Source organism: Sylvia atricapilla, chromosome 4 (assembly GCF_009819655.1).
Source record: "Sylvia atricapilla isolate bSylAtr1 chromosome 4, bSylAtr1.pri, whole genome shotgun sequence".
Lineage (NCBI taxonomy): Eukaryota > Metazoa > Chordata > Aves > Passeriformes > Sylviidae > Sylvia > Sylvia atricapilla.
This window is the reverse complement of record NC_089143.1, coordinates 25,523,627-25,539,302: the sequence shown is the minus strand read 5'-3', so window position 1 is coordinate 25,539,302 and position 15,676 is coordinate 25,523,627. Positions and strand designations below refer to the sequence as shown.

The following is a 15,676-nucleotide window of genomic DNA, read 5'->3' as shown; positions in this document are numbered from 1 at the left end:
CATTCCCATTCCCAGGCTTGCTGCCGGCTACTCTTCGGCGCCGTGGCACCGGGAACACCGGCGGCCGGCAGCGGGGACACGTTTTCCGTGAGCACAAGTGCAAAGGTTGGCGGGGCTGGAAGCGGCGGCGGCGCGTTTGGCGGCTTCCCGGCGGTGGGAGCCGCGCTGAGGGGCGGCGGCCCGAGGTGGGCACAGCCGAGGGCTCCCGGGGCGCGGGGAGACGAGGCCTCTCCCAGCCGCTCCGTGCGATTCGCGCCAATCCGCGGGATTTAGCTCAGCTCTTCCTACACCGCATCGAATCCTGGCCTTAGTTTAACCCTTTTGGACAAAATCAGCCTGCTCTAAAAGCAGAGTGGTGTGGTTTTTTTTTTTTTTTTAATTTAAAGCTCCAGCCTTTGCAAGCAGCCCACTAAGGGACGGGACGTGCTTCTGCAGCGACTTCTGTGCCGTCAGGGCTTTTCCTCAGGCGGGAAGTGTCTCCCTGGGCAGGGTGGAGGGAAAGCGGGACAAGGCGGCTCCAAGCTTGGCACAAATCCCAGGCAGCGCTGACCGGCTTCCTGTGGGAGGAGGTGGCTTGTGCCCTGGGGCGTTCTGTTTTGGAGGGAGTTGTTTCGGGAGGAGAGCCTGTTCCTGGTGTGGGGGTGCTCTGTGTTGCTGGCAGTGACTGTGGTGCCTCCCCAGCAGCCATGGAGTACGTCAGCACACGAGGAGGCACCGGGGCCGTGGACTTCGAGGGAGCGCTTTTCTCTGGCTATGCGCCCGATGGGGGCCTCTTCATGCCCCAGCACATCCCCTCGCTGGACAGGGACACCCTGCAAAGGTGGAGCAGCCTCTCCTACCCTGAGCTGGTGAAGGAGCTGTGCTCCCTCTTCATCCCAGCCAAGCTGGTCCCACGGAACACACTCAATGGTGAGCTGAGCAGGGAGCTGCTCGCAGAGATGTGCATGAGGATTTGGGGGGTTCTCAAGCATCTGCCTGCCTTTCCCCCATCCTCTTCAGAGCCCTGACGAGGAAGGAGCCTGCTGCACGATTGCCTGCTCCTTTCTGTAGCCTGTTCTCCTCTGTCACCTTGCTGGCACTGGTGGAAAAGCTGTCCCCTGTGTATAAATAGTGGTTCTGGTGACAGCAGCAAGTTGATGTTGTGGCCCTGCTCCCTCCAGGGCTTTCTGCTGCTTCACTCTTGCCTTAACATCTATTTTTTTTAATGTTTTTAACACTTATGAGCTATCTTTTCCACCAGAGGGCAGCTGCAACCTCTGTTTCAACGGCACATTTGTATAAAACTCAGATTTCTGGTATTTTATGTTTTAATACAGTTTTCTGATTGTATGGCATGTCCCATGGGATTACTTAGAACAGAGTTATCAAATGGCATGAAGCTGGGCTGGTTCATTCCTAATAACTACAAATAACTTGTTGGACATCTGTCACTGTAACAGCAACTGAGAGCCTTTGGTTGTGCCAAAAGGTACCCAGGAGCACAAAGAGCACAGATGCAGGAATCCATGGGTCAGGAAAACACTCCTCTAATTTAACAGACTATTTAACCATTTTCCCTCTAGAGCTGATCGACAGGGCCTTCAGCAGATTCAGACACAAGAATGTTGTGCATCTGTCCAGGCTGAAAGATGGGTTGAACATTTTGGAGCTCTGGCATGGTGTTACATATGCATTTAAGGACCTGTCCTTGTCCTGCACAGGACAGTTTTTACAATATTTCTTGGAGAAAAAGCAGAAGCATGTAAATATTCTGGTGGGTGAGTATGACTTCTTGGAGGTAAGCTTCTTGGGCAGGCCTTTACCTTGAGAGCCATCATCCTACAGCCCTCTGCAAAGATGTCCCAGGATGGTATTGCCTCATAATCTCCAGGCAATGCCAAGATGGCTGCTTTGGCCAAAAGCATCTCATGGAGCTTCTCTGCATTTTTTTTCTAAAATGCAGTGATGCAGGTTTGATTGATGCAGCAATTTTTTGCCTTTCTTGGTGTTTCCTCACTTTGGAACAGGGACTTCAGGGGACACGGGGAGCTCAGCCATTGAGAGCGTGAGAGGGCAGAAGAACGTGGACATCTTTGTTCTGCTGCCCAAGGGGCTCTGCACCCAGATCCAGGAACTTCAGATGACCACTGTCATTGAAGACAACGTCCACGTCTTTGCTGGTTGGCACTGCCGTTTGGATTGTCCACTTTATGACCCTACTGTGTCAAAACCTTGAGCCTAAAAGTCTGAGGGGGCTGCTCAGTGGGATTGCAGCTTTAGTAGCTGCAGCCAGCTGGGTCATTGCTATCGCCATGTCCAGACGTCTGGTAACAGGAGACAACATCTCCAGTTTGACAAACAAGCAGTTTAAGGCTTCCTTTTCTCCTGGCCATAGATAAGAGCTGCCTCCATGCAGGTGGTTGGTGTTTGGCTGAACTAAATTCAGTGCCATTTTCTGTCTCTAAAAGGATTTGGGGCCACCCCTTCCCTCTATCCTGCCTTCATGGATGATTCACCCCCTACCACCATGCCATCCCCATGGATTGGCATCAATACTGGCTGCCTGAGCTGCTTGAGTTCCCATGGACTCCTCTGCTCAGCCAAGTCTCACCTTGGTATCTTACAAGGGGACTTGGCATTTGCCTTCCTGGCAAGTTTATATTTGGTAGAAGAAGAAGCCCAGAGTGCTCTGTCTGCAGAAACCACCTGACATCCACAGGGTGCCAGTCAGGCCCTGGTTCACACAGCCCCCAGGGTAGACGGGCAACCTGGGACACTTCTGGCCACAGCAAACCCCAGGGCTTGAGACCAGCCCTACTTCTGAGCAGAAATACCTCGTGCCTGATACACTGCTGCTGGCAGATCTAATCTTTTCTTTCTCCTTTTAACAGCTCATGGGAACAGCGATGAAATTGATGAGCCAATCAAGGAACTGTTTGCTGATGTCGATTTTGCTGGAAAATACCACCTGATGAGCTTGAATTCCGTCAATTGGTCCAGGATTATGGTGCAGATTGCTCACTACTTCTATGCTTACTTTCAGTGCACCCCATCCCTGGATACCACCCCACTGCCAATGGTGGAAATTGTTGTGCCAACAGGAGGAGGAGGAAATATCACGGGTAAAGGGAAAAAAAGATGGGTTAGATAAGAGAGAGAGAATGCTGTGATCTATGTACCAAAAGTACTTTGCAGATACTGGGTATTGCTATTTATTAAAACACCCACTCTCTGGTAGGATTTCTTCAGAACCACTTATATTTTATTACTCATATATGGTTATTACTCAATTTAGGTGTCACTGATGATTTGCAAGGTGCAGAAAAACCCAAACCACCCTTTGATGATGACTGTAACTATCTTGAGGATGGGCACATTAAGAGAGGACAGAACGTGTTTGATGCAGAAAAGTGGGAAAACGATGTGGCTCTGATTTCTTAAGTGAGACATTAACAGAGGTGTGGAGTCCTGCCTGGTCCTCTCTGGTTTGCATGGTAATGCATGGTCAGGAGAACCACTCTTAATTGCATAATCTAGCCTTCTAAATGAGAGTCCTTGATTACCTCAGTCCCAAAATAGGTGTAGAACTGTTTTATGAAAGCAATAAAGGATTTTATATATTCACTGCTCTTCCAGTCTGCCCATCAGAGAGGCAAAAGCCCCAAATCTTCATCCTGACAGCCTGGCAGCTGCCTGAACTCTCAGTCCCCTGCCTATCCACCAGCAAAAGTGGAGATGAGCCAGGGTCTGTGTTTAGTGGCAGGTGGAGCGTTGCATCTCTGGATTTTATAATCTCTGCTATACCAAACCACTGAAGTCAGGTATCTCGGAGTGCACTATGGAATATCATTTGTGTCTGCCTTTGAACAAGATGCTACATCAATTTGTATGATGACTTCTTTGCTAAATCTCCTTCAAATGTTTCTTCATCAAGCACTCATGCATTTTTTTCACTTTTTTTTCCCTAGCTGGCTGTATTGCCCAGAAAATGGGTCTCCCAGTTCGACTTACTACTGTGGTGAACAGCAATGACATCATTCATAGGACCGTTCAACATGGGGATTTCTCACTGGCAGAGAGTGTGAAGGCTACATTAGCATCAGCCATGGATATCCAGGTATGTAGTGAACTGGCCAAAATGCAAAAATAGAAAATATTATTACTGGTTTTTTTTTAATCTTATACTCTGTTCTATCTGTAAAATTCTGCCACTTGATGGTGCATTAGGAGGTGTGACTCGTATTGACCATTTATGCTACAGAGTGCTGAGCTGAGATAGATCAAACACCTTCTCCCTCACTTTTCAGGGCTTGACTTTCTGATCCTCGATGTTGAGTGCTGGGTTTCTGGGCGTTACTTCCGTACAAGTTTAGCTAGACAGGGACACTTCCACAACATGTGACAACTAGAGAACTAAAAATGCCATCATGTCTCAAGAGTTTTGTTTCTGAAAAGCTCCACAAAGAGCAGGATGAGAGACCAGGAAGGAGGTAGAGAAGTCCGTAAGAAATGCCTCGTTCATGGCTGCCTGCAGCTTGTACAGAGCTAAACAAGTCCCAGCAGGCAGGGAAAGACCTCGGAAAGAAAAGTCATGGAGGTACAGAAACCAAACACTTGGAAGCACATACCTCCCCTTTCATTCCCAGCCTGGCATCCCCAGGGATTGGATCTGCTTCCAAACAAGTGATCAAAGTGGGAAACCCTTGGTGTTGTATTTCTGTGGCCTTAAGTTACCTGGATTTTCCAAAAGCTGTTCAAACACACTAGGAGGACCTGGGAGTCTGGGGGGGGACTGCCATGTTTTGCAGTCACTAAGTCCGTGTGTCCCTATCACCAGGCTGTGCTCTGCAGCTTGGCTTTCCCCCCGAGCCAGGAACTTGTGGGGCTCCTCAGAGGTCCAAGGGTAACTGGGCTCCTCTTTCAGCCCATCTCCCTTCAGTAGCACTGGTCAGCAAGTGCCAGACTTTGGGATCTTGGGGGCAGAGAGTCAGGTGAGGAGATTTCCTGATATTCCTGAGGAGCTATAGGAGTGAATCCCTCTGCACATCCCCCCTCCACAGCTGCATGGGAGCGTCTGGAGCATGCATGCAAATATTTCCATAGCTAAAGAGAATATTTGTTCTGGAGGAGGATTCAGGAGGTCTCTGACTGGGACTTGTTTAAAGCAGGTTCATCTTTGAGGTCAGCTGGGATTGCTCAGGGTTTTGTCCATTTGAGTGTTGGAAACTTTCAAAAATGGAGAGTGCACAGGCTCTTTAGGTTGCTGCTTCTGCAGAATAAGGTAAAGCAGAAAAACCTTTCTTGTTAGATACTGCCTGAAAAGTTGAAGGTGAAGCAGAAAGTCTGGTGTGTATGAGCCTTGTAAGGAGCAATCCCAGGACAATCCCAGCTGCATCTTTGCAGCCAAGCAGGGGCTATTCTTTGTCCCTAAGGTCAGGAAGAACCATGCTGCTCATATCAACACTCCAAAAATTTATTCCCAACATGACCTGGCCTCCAAACTGGGCCCCAACCTTCTCCTGGAGAGCTCTGGTGGTGTGGGACAGAAGCAAAAGCCTTACTTAGATGGTAAGGCTGGTACTTGCACCAGTGCCCTGGCCCAGTTCAGCTTACTGCTGTCAACACAGTGTTCTGTAGTGGAAATGATAAGGCTGGTAGAAATGGAGGGTGAAGGGGAAATGTGGGAAGAGTGTAGGAAGGATGTGGGAACAGCAGAAAGAAGGACAGGAGAAAGGGTGTCAGGAGCAGTGTTGGAGGCATCTCCAGGAGCAGGTCATGGAATTCTAGGCACACTGACCTGTATCTTCTCAGGACAGCCTAAAACAGGGGACAGCCTAGAGCGAAGGGCAGGCTACACCCACACTAGCCTGAAGATTAGAGGCTGGAAGCTCTGGGAGACGATGGTGGGAAGATGGAGAACAGAACTGGGGCCATAAGACACCCAGATAAGGACACAAAAGGCTGAGTCAGTCCTGATGATTTGACCAGGTAGGACAGGATGGAGTGACAAAATGGGACAGGTGCTGTCAGCTGCTAAAAATTATGAAATTTATCCAAACCCAGCACTTGAATCCAGGAGGTGAGATGAGGACTCCGTAACTTGGTGCCCCATGTCCCGTCTATCCTTACAAGGTATCTCTGCCAAACCACCTGGATGAATATTTGGTGCTTGTAAATGTGCAGGAATGAGGCAGGGCAGAGAAGTTGGTTTGGGACCCTTCTGTATGGTCTTGCACAGACTTCTACTGCAGTGTTGCAATTCTGATTGCTACACAGCCATATAGGCCAGTCGGGCACTATATGTCCTATAAGTTTGTGGAGATTATCAGCTAGCCTGCAGCGAGCTGGGTGTCTCATTAGGTCACACAGGAGCTGGATGACTCACAGCAGCATCTGCAGCCCTGAGAAAACAGCTGGATATTTCTGGTTCTCCAATACAGAGTGTGTTATTAGCCTGGGCTCCTCATAACGATGCTACAGATATGGTCATGCTGTTGATTCATCAGTCATACCTGTTTTAATCTGATGGTCACTGTCAGACTGCTCTGACAGGTCAGAGGTTCAAAAGACATTGTGTTCTCAAAGACTTGTCTTGGGATGTAGGTGAGCAAAAGAAAGACAAAAAGCCCACCCTGCCTTCCACCAAGAAAAACACAGTGGTAGGACCTCAGCTCTAATGAGACATCAGAGAATCCACAGGGATGCTTCCCCCTCGTTTGAATTTCCTCACCTATTGCCTTGTTATCCTAGGAGCCTTACAATGTGGAGAGGATCCTCTGGCTGCTCTCAGGCTCTGACAGCCGCCTGATAAAAACTCTGATGGAGCAATTCAACATCTCAAAAAGGCTGAAGCTGCCAGAGGATTTGCACAGAAAGGTCAGTTCCTCACCCACACAACACTGTGCCTGTGTGCATGTGTAAGGAGATTATTGCAACCAGGTATTCCAAATTCATTTTCAGAATAAAAAAAAAAAAATCATAGTGGAGAGTATGCAATCAAAAATTTAAGTGTGAGGCTAGAATAGATGTTTTATATCAGTGTGTGTGCATGGAGATACTAAAACCCCCTTTTTATTTTTTTTAAAAAGAATGTTTTTCTTCTTCATGAAACTCACTTAAAAATTGCCTGCAGTTATTTAGGTAGCATGTGAATTTGGCCCATCCTTGGCCATGCACTGAGGCATTGTACAGTGGATGCTGGCACAAATTGGATGTTTGGGAGTGGATCTGCAGAGTTTGGTGCAATTCAGCCTTTCTTTTGGTGCAATTCAGCAGAGGGGAGCACAAACACAAAGCAGAGAGATATACAAGAGAAAACCAAAGATCTGAGTTGTGAGAGGGCCTGGTGCAAAATCCTGCTTTTTCCTGTCCAGTTTCTGATGTGCTCTCCCTCACAGAGCAGCCTTTGCCCAGCGCCCATGCCTGCTTGTGGTGCAGAAACAACAATTTTATTATTAAAAGCAAGAAGAGCTGTTACACTGAGCTGGATTTTACAAGTCCTCAGAAACTCCCTCACAGCATGGAAATAGCAGTGCAGAGGTGAGGAGCCAAGTCCTGGCTCCTACCTACTCACTCACAGCACCTGTGGATGGAAACCGCTTGTCCACACTCCATCCCTGTGGTTTTTTCCAGCTGTGCCTCATCCCCTTGCTGCAGCAGCAACCCGTTTTCCTTCAGGTCTCTGGGGGAACCCATCCTCCAGCCTCCCGATTTCCACCTGCTTTGCTGAATGCCTTTGGCACAAACCCAGCTGGGAACACGTTGGGTGGTGGTGTCCTGTGAAAACCTCCCTGTTTCCCCACAGCTCTCCGAGACCCTGGGATCGTGCTCAGCCTCTGACCAGGACATTGTGGGAGCCATGCGGCGCTGCTGGGAGGAGAACCAGTATCTGCTGTGCCCCCACTCTGCCGTGGCTGCTCACTACCACTACTCACAGCCACACAGGTAGGGAGAGCCATGGTCAGGAGCATTAAGGACTGGAGCATCACTGTCCCCTTGCTCCTGCAGCATCTCCAGCTCCCAGCTGGCTTCCACCATAAATTTTCTTTGCTTGTCTTTCCAGCATCCCCCGGTGTTGCTTGGCTCCAGCCTCTGCAGCCAAATTTCAGGATGCCCTTCTCCGCGCTGGCCTGGTTCCCCAGATCCCCCCTGAAATCACTGCCCTGACAGCAATGGAGACCAGGTCCACTCCCCTGGAGCAGGGACAGGACTGGGCACAGGTGCTCCGGGGCCAGATTGAAGCTGTGGCACAGCAGTGGGAGGCACAGGCGGGTCAGTCTACACCCCAGGGCAGCGTGGGATCACTGGGCAGGTAGTCACACAGACCTGACTGCTGAGCACAGCTGGACAATGTCTCCCAGGGCTCGTTCTCCACTCCCAGAAAAGCCCTGTCTTATGCTGCGAGTCCCCATGCAATCATTTAAGCAAGAGTACACTTCCCTGTTGAATTACATGGGCTATCCTATAACATTTTCAGTAAAGAGTTGGATTATATGGACAATTTCACAACATTCTCAGTAAAGAGCACTGCAGTTGTATCCCCATTTTCCTAATAAATCATAATAACTAATTGAAACTCTGAGTAAACCTGGCTGTTCCGTCATTACTGGCTGTAACAGAAACCTGCCTTAGCACTACCCACAGCTGCCTGCTTCTTGAGCTTTATCCAGTGATTCTGTTTCTGTGCTGGGATGTTCAGCCCAGCAATCCCAATAGCACCCAAGATGCTCAGTGATACACATGCAAGAGTGGAGCAGATCCACTTTACCCATCCATGTAATTTAAGCAGTGCCAGGGATGGTTCCCAGGCATTGAAACTTGCTCTGTGATAGTGCTAAATAGCAGATGTTTTCCCTGGACATGCTTATCTTAAAGAGCTACTTTCCAGTGCTGTATCTCAGAGCTTTTGGTCCTAGTCCTGCTTCAGACTCTTCCCAGGCAACTTCCACTGTAACAAGTAGGAAGTGGGAAATTCCCTTTATCTTTTGCCTGAAACTTCAGGTCTTTCAATACCACATTCTCATCATATACATATAAATATATAAATACATTGTGTGGGAGCTGCCTCCACAAGTCATGCATCTGGCAGGAATCTCTTGTGCCTAAAAAAGGGGGAAGAAAAATAGGAATAATTATACATGGGGGGAAAAAATCCCCCTTTGCCATGAAAAAAATTCCCCCTTTGACATCAAAGGAAGTCCTGTAATGGGAGGATTAATTTGAAGGTTTAGTGGCATTTAACAGGGTAAAAGTAACTTCTGTTTAAGTGATTCAGCTCAGGATATTGCAGAATGTGCGGGAAGAGTGGGAAGCTTGGTCTGGGCTGCAAGCTGCCTTGCTGGCACCCAGGCAGCCTTTTCCTTGGCTCCCTCTGGCACAGCTGGCCCTATGCCACCTCCTTCCATCCCACCGAAACCCTGCAGGAGGGGAGGGACCTGTGCCTCCTCCAGGGTGGGGGCTGCCCCATCCCAATTAACAGGGGTGAGGGAAATAACTTAGCTGAGAATGATGTAAAAAACACAGCACTTGGATGTTTTTGATGCTAGCAGTTTTACTTGAATGGATTGAGCAGCTTGGAGGTGGGGTCCAGGAATGATGTTTCATGAGGCCATCATTCACCTTTCATTAAGAGCCAAACCAGCAAAATACCTATTTTTTTAGCAACAGCTTCCTCACAAATAACCCTGCCTCAAAGGATGGCTTTACACTGGCAGTGGTGCAGGATGTCTCTGGGGGTGGCACTAAAAGACTGCCCGATTCCATTTGACCCCATGATCAGCTTCCCCTTTCATATATGCAGATGTTATGTTCATTGGACCCCACTGCCCTTAACAGCTGCCTCCCCAAATCTTGGGCTTCTCAGCCAGGGATGGCTGCCCAGTTGCAATTTAGCCCTTAATCATATCTTAAGACACCCTGTGAGAGGGAAGAGGCCTGAAATTGCACCCAGTTCTGCACCCAAGTGACAGGTTGCAAACCTGGCTGGCAAGACCCCAACCCCTCACTGTGAAGGATGGGGTGAGTGGGGCTGGACTTGCAGCCCGCCAAATTCCTGGTGTGTTTTGCAAGCAGAAAGTGTGATGAATACATTCCATGCTCCCATCCCAGTGCCCTCAAGCAGTAGGATGAGTAAAGGGTCCAGCCTCACAGCAGAGTGAAAAGGAATTCTCAACCATCCCTGAGGATACCCTTATGGGGTGAGTGTGCTAGGTCTCCCCCAGCCCAAATAAGACTATTTTTGGGGCAGGACACTATGAAATTCTGTCTGCCATCTCTGGAGCGAAAGAACAGCAGGAAAAGCCTGTTCCATGCCTGGAGCCAAGGCAGAGGGAGCACAGACAGGCTTGGCTTGTAGGGGGGCTGTGCTCCCACAGAGACCAATGCATAGCCACCTGTGCTGGCCCAGTGTCTGGGCTGTGGGAATGAACCTGGCCCCGTGGGTGTGCTGTGTCCCACCACCTGCCCAGGGACCATGGCGTCCATGGCCACTCTCACACTGCAAGCTCCCACTCTGTCGCCAGAACTGGTGCTTAGGGCTCTGCTCGCTCATCCTTGGGTCTCTGGCTGAGAGGGAAGGTCAGCCTGGTTTGATAGAAAGATGGAAAATGGAGAGAGGAAAGTCGCACAAAATGTGGTGCCTCCTCACCCAACACTGATGGGTGGCTGCAGGCTCTGTAAGCTTCACATGTTTCCAGAGTTAGTGATATTTTAGTCCTGCACCTTCCAGAGCCGATCACAAACCCAGGACAGGCTTGTAAAATAATTCATTTCATACATCAACTGCTCTTGCTTTTCTCCAGCAAAAATTCCAGTTTCACGTCCCTGACCCCAAGCATATCCAACACATGATCCAGGAGATAGTGATGCCCACAAACTGGTAACAATACTCCATGGGGACACTGTATTCCCCCACTGAGGGACACAGCTGGGACATGTTTCCAACTCCTACCTCAAGGAGAAAGCAATGTGATGAAAGTAAGGAGATGCAATGTGTTGAGATAGAGGAATAGGGTCATGGCTCAGCTGGAGTTTCTGCTCAATAACTCACATGTACTAAAGCAACTTGCTGTCCTGAGCCAAACTCACTTGCAGTTTGTGTGTCCAACATGGGATTGGGGCGCCTGTCCTGGTGTGGTTCGGGATCTGTTGGACTATATGTGGGGTCTAGCCTGTAAACCATCTGCCACTGTGCCCCATGGGGACTTCATCGACCAGCAGAGCCATGCTGTGGTTCAACACTCCAGTCATTAGTAGTGCCACTAAGAGATCTGTTTGCTAAAGAGGGATATGGGATAACTGGCTGACTGCTGCTCTGGCTGGGATAAAATTGAGAGGAATATAAAATCCCAAAGGAGCTGAGGGTGAGGATGCTCTTTCCCATGAGCAGACCAGTCCAATCTTCTCCTGTGCTTTGTCGCAATATCCATCCCCATCTTCCAGCTTGTGACCACCCCAGGAATTGATCTTTGGGCAGTCACTCTACTGACTGGGCTGTCACGTCCTTCTACTCCATTTATGAGCTGGGAGGAGCCCACAACGTGGTGAATTACAAGCCAATGCTTTAAAACAGTGTTCTGAATGTTTGGGAGCTGAATTATTATTTATAATGCCCTGGGGGGCCCATGTAATTTATGGACAGGTATGAAGACAAGTAGGCGCTCAGACATGGGGATGAGCCCAGTCTAAATGCTGAGATAGAAAGATAGATAGATGGATGGATGGAGATAAGCTTCTTGGCCAAGAGAGCTGGAGATTGAAAAACTGGAGATGGAGAAGGCTGCTTTTAGACATCTCTGCTTTCCTAGGGTGATAGTTACCATGCACTACTCTCACTCTGTAAAATGTCATCTCAAACGTGTGAATCATTTGTTTACTCATATTTTTTTAAAATTTATCCAAAGTGCAAGGAAAAAAATAAAAAGGAATTGCTTTGTTGTTGCAGTTTGCTGCTAGGCATTCCTATGTGTGCTAATGATAAGTATTAATTAAATAGCTTTCTGTTGTCTTTTAAATGCAGTTCTTTCAGGCTGTAATTAAAAACAGACACCCAGCCCTTTCTGTCTGCATAGGAAGAGGTAGGTAGGCCTCTGGATCTCGGCACTTCTTTCCTTGTAACAGGAGAGAAGTGGAAAATGAGGCAAAACCAGTTTCCATTGAAAACTCACCACCCTGTGCATGTCCTTCACAAGAAAGGCAACAAGCTCAAGGAAATTAAAGGAATGTGACTTCCAAGATCTCAGCCCTGCAATCAAAGTAAGTTTATTTGCCCTTAAGATCTTTCAGCTTCATACATTTTAAAGGCAGAGGAGATCACTTTGTTTGATCTCTGGGCTACACAGGCTGCTCTGATGCATTCATCATGCCCAGAAGAAGCTTGTTGCCTTATGAACCTTTTGGTCTGGGTAGCTGGAGATAGGATTCCATCCCTCTCACCTGTTTCTTGCTTTCCGCAGTTTTTTTCCCCCCCTCTTACTGTGAAAAACCAGGCACTGCTGTAAATTCCCATCCCTGTGCTGCTCTGATCAGTACTAATCTCCCAGTTCAGGATGTCCTGCTCAGGGAAGCTGGACCTCCCACCAGCCCTACTGCCCTCTCCCTTTCCCAACTTAAAATAGACTAAAGCCCTCTAGAAATGCAAATAAAATGTCAGATGCTCACGTGATGGAAAGCAACCACCAAATAAAATTTGCAATTTGCCCACAACACTTAAGCCCAATTTTTTTCTGCCCTTAAAGGCAACTGGGCTTCACTTATCTGAAATGCTGCTGTTAATCAATAAATACATGGAAAGACAATGGCTGTCTGCTGTGCAGCTTATGAGAATGGTGGGGGAAGATGCAGCTCACTCAGAGGATGCCTTGGTCAGAGATGGCCCATGAAAGAAAAGTTTCTGTGTTTATCAGCTGCATAAACTTTTTTTTTTTTTTTGGTGAATGGAAACATTTACTTATGCACTTAAGTAATTTATAACCTGAGACGTGTAGAATTTGTGTAATAAATACATAGAGAATGTAAGACAGACACATTGTCTGTGAGGAGATCCTCGAATTGGGGCAATGCAGCACTTTGGTCACCCAGGATGATGCTGCTCTGCCTTGATAACGCCTCACACAGTTCATAAAACAGCCACAGCCCTTTTGGGGTCTTGTCCACCCAAGGTTGGATTTGCTATGGGCTTTTCTGTCTCCCTCAGCCGCATGGCTGTGTCTGTCTTGTGATTTTGATGCAGCTGGATGGGTATCCACTGGGAGCTGGGAACACAAGAAGGGGTCTGGGACACTCTGCAGGCTCCTTCCCTGGTGAGAGGAGCACGAAGCTGGGAGCATCTTTGGGGCTATTGGTTGCAGCAGCAACAAAACTGGCTCAGAAGGGAATTTTTCTAAATTATTTTCATTTTAGAAATAAGGGAAGAAATGGGATGGGAAAAGCATTGAAAAAGAAAGAAAGTAAGCATTCAGAAAATAAATAATTTAAAAGGAGTTTGAATTTGCTTGAATTGGATAAAAAGATTTTTTTTTCTTTTTGGCAAATATGAGCTTCTTTTGAGCAGGAACTGAAAAAAAAAAGAGCCTTAAAAAGGTATTTTAAAGGCTAAATCACTTTTAGTCCAAGTGGTTGAAATTATGTTTCAGTTTTGGGAAAAAGGAAAATGTAGAAAATTGGCAAATTCTAGGAATATTTAAAACACCATATCACGAAAAAGAAGGTGTTATGGGGGAGATAAAAAGCAGAACAAGAGGGCTGGAAAAGAGAGCAGCCAGCAGCTGCCCTGTGTGGCTCTGTCCTTGCCCTGACACCCCTAAGATCACCCCGAGCACTTTAAGATCACGAGATACTGAGAACAAAGAGTTTGTGTTCTCTTTTTTGCTCTGCATTTTCAGGCTCCCAAAGCTGGTTCAGCGCTTTTAGGGCAGGTTAGAAACCAATTCTTAAACAAAGCAGAGCAGAAAATTGCATATAATAAGGCTCCAGGAGGATGATGCTTACAGAAAAATTGCAAAAGTAATGATTCCTGAGAAACAAATAAATTAAAAAGTGATGAGCACACGTCAGTGATATTTTGTGCAATTCCTCACTATTCATCTGATTGCTCTTGCCTTGGGACTCCTCAAGCAGAACATCACAGGTATTTGCAGAACTTTTTGCTCATGAAATGAAACAACAACTTGATGCTGCTGTAAAAGAAGTGGGAAAGGGAAAAGGAGCTGTGTCTGAACATGGCTTTTTTTTTTTTTTTTTTTTTTTTCTGGTATCTGACATAGGGAATGGAGCAGGACTCACTGTGCTAAATCCTGGACTGACATGGGAAAAAGAAGATGAACTATTTTGGGATTGAAATTTGCAACCAGAGCTTAAACAACGGGTTTTGAGGATGGGAGTCTTTCTGTCACTGACTTTCTGTGTGACCCTGGGAAGGGTCGAGGTGAGATGAGGAGTAGGGGGACCCTCCTGCGGGTCTCCCAGCCTGGTCACTACCACCTGGGCGACTCCCGGGATCCCACCCTGCCTAGAGACCAGGCTGCTGCCACCTCCTCACCCTGAGCTTGATGCCCTGCCGCTCCGCTTGGTCCCTACCTGCCGGGCAAAGCACCAGCACCCTGGGAACTCCTCGCTTCCGCTCCTCCGGGATGCTTGTGGGGATTAGCCAAGCTCTGCTCCCTAAACCCATCACATGTGTTTCAATAGTTATAATTGTTGCTTTTAAGATAATTACAGGCTGGAGAGCGCGGACAGGAAGAGCCCTGTGGATTTGCACCGGGGCTCGGGAGCACCGTTGTGTATGGAATGGGATATCTGCCACTTGGAAGTGTTTTTCCTGCTTGGGAGAGTGGTTTGCATGCCACAAGCAGGGAAGGCCACAGATCCCCACTTCCCGTGGAACAACTGGAACAAAGTGTCCCCCTGCCCCAGGGAAAGAATCCCCCAGCACCTGGCTCAGCAGTTACTGACTCTTGCTCATTTAAGCTGCAGCTTTTCCCTCCTTCCCACATCTGTTCAGAAGGGAATGAGGATCTGAAGGATGCTGCAAATCAGGCTCACAGTGGGGCAGGGAGCATCCACGGCCCTTATTTGGGTTTATATAGTATATTATAGTTTGTCCTAGTCCCTTGCTGGCTATCCAGCCTTCATCACGAGAGAAAACACTTTCCTGATTTTAAAGGGAGATATCTCTGTCCCTCACATAGCCTGAAGTAATTCAATATTGAGTGATTGCAGTCACTGCTTTTCCTCTGTTTGCACCTTTCTTGCAATTATTTTGTTGGAGCTCCCTCCTGGAGAGCAGGGCACGCAGCTCTCAGGAATAACACAATTTCCTGGATACTGCCTTGCCGCAGAAGAGCTGGGGCAGCACTGAGGACCCCTCCTGGGGCACAGACCTTCCCCAGGGTTCACCACACAACACAGGATTTCTCCTGAGATCTTCTCCAGCCCGTTGTGTCACCATTGAAACACAGCAGGAGATTCTTGCCTTTCCAGTAAGCTTTTTATCACTGATGCTTTTTAAAATGAAAACAAAATTTCACTTATATCGAAGAGTTTGCTGCAGTCCAACCTTCTGGTTGCAGTATGTCTCATGGCTGATGTGGATCCGGAGGATCCAGCTGGTTGCTCCCAGACATTGAAACCCACAGTTACTGGAGGAGCAATGTGGGGCCTGACACACCAAGGGTGGGATTTGTTTTAGTATTCAATCCAT

General features: G+C 48.0%; 1 protein-coding gene across 1 annotated transcript; it reads left to right on the top strand.

The window, feature by feature from the left end:
* The first annotated feature begins 681 nt into the window (after nt 1-681).
* THNSL2 (threonine synthase like 2) lies at nt 682-8,642 on the top strand. The gene is made up of 8 exons (XM_066317294.1): nt 682-909; nt 1,563-1,757; nt 2,007-2,159; nt 2,871-3,101; nt 3,948-4,096; nt 6,730-6,855; nt 7,784-7,923; nt 8,042-8,642. The coding sequence occupies exons 1-8, from the start codon at nt 687-689 to the stop codon at nt 8,292-8,294; spliced, it is 1,470 nt and encodes a 489-aa protein (XP_066173391.1). The 5' UTR covers nt 682-686; the 3' UTR covers nt 8,295-8,642.
* The last annotated feature ends 7,034 nt before the right edge of the window (nt 8,643-15,676 follow it).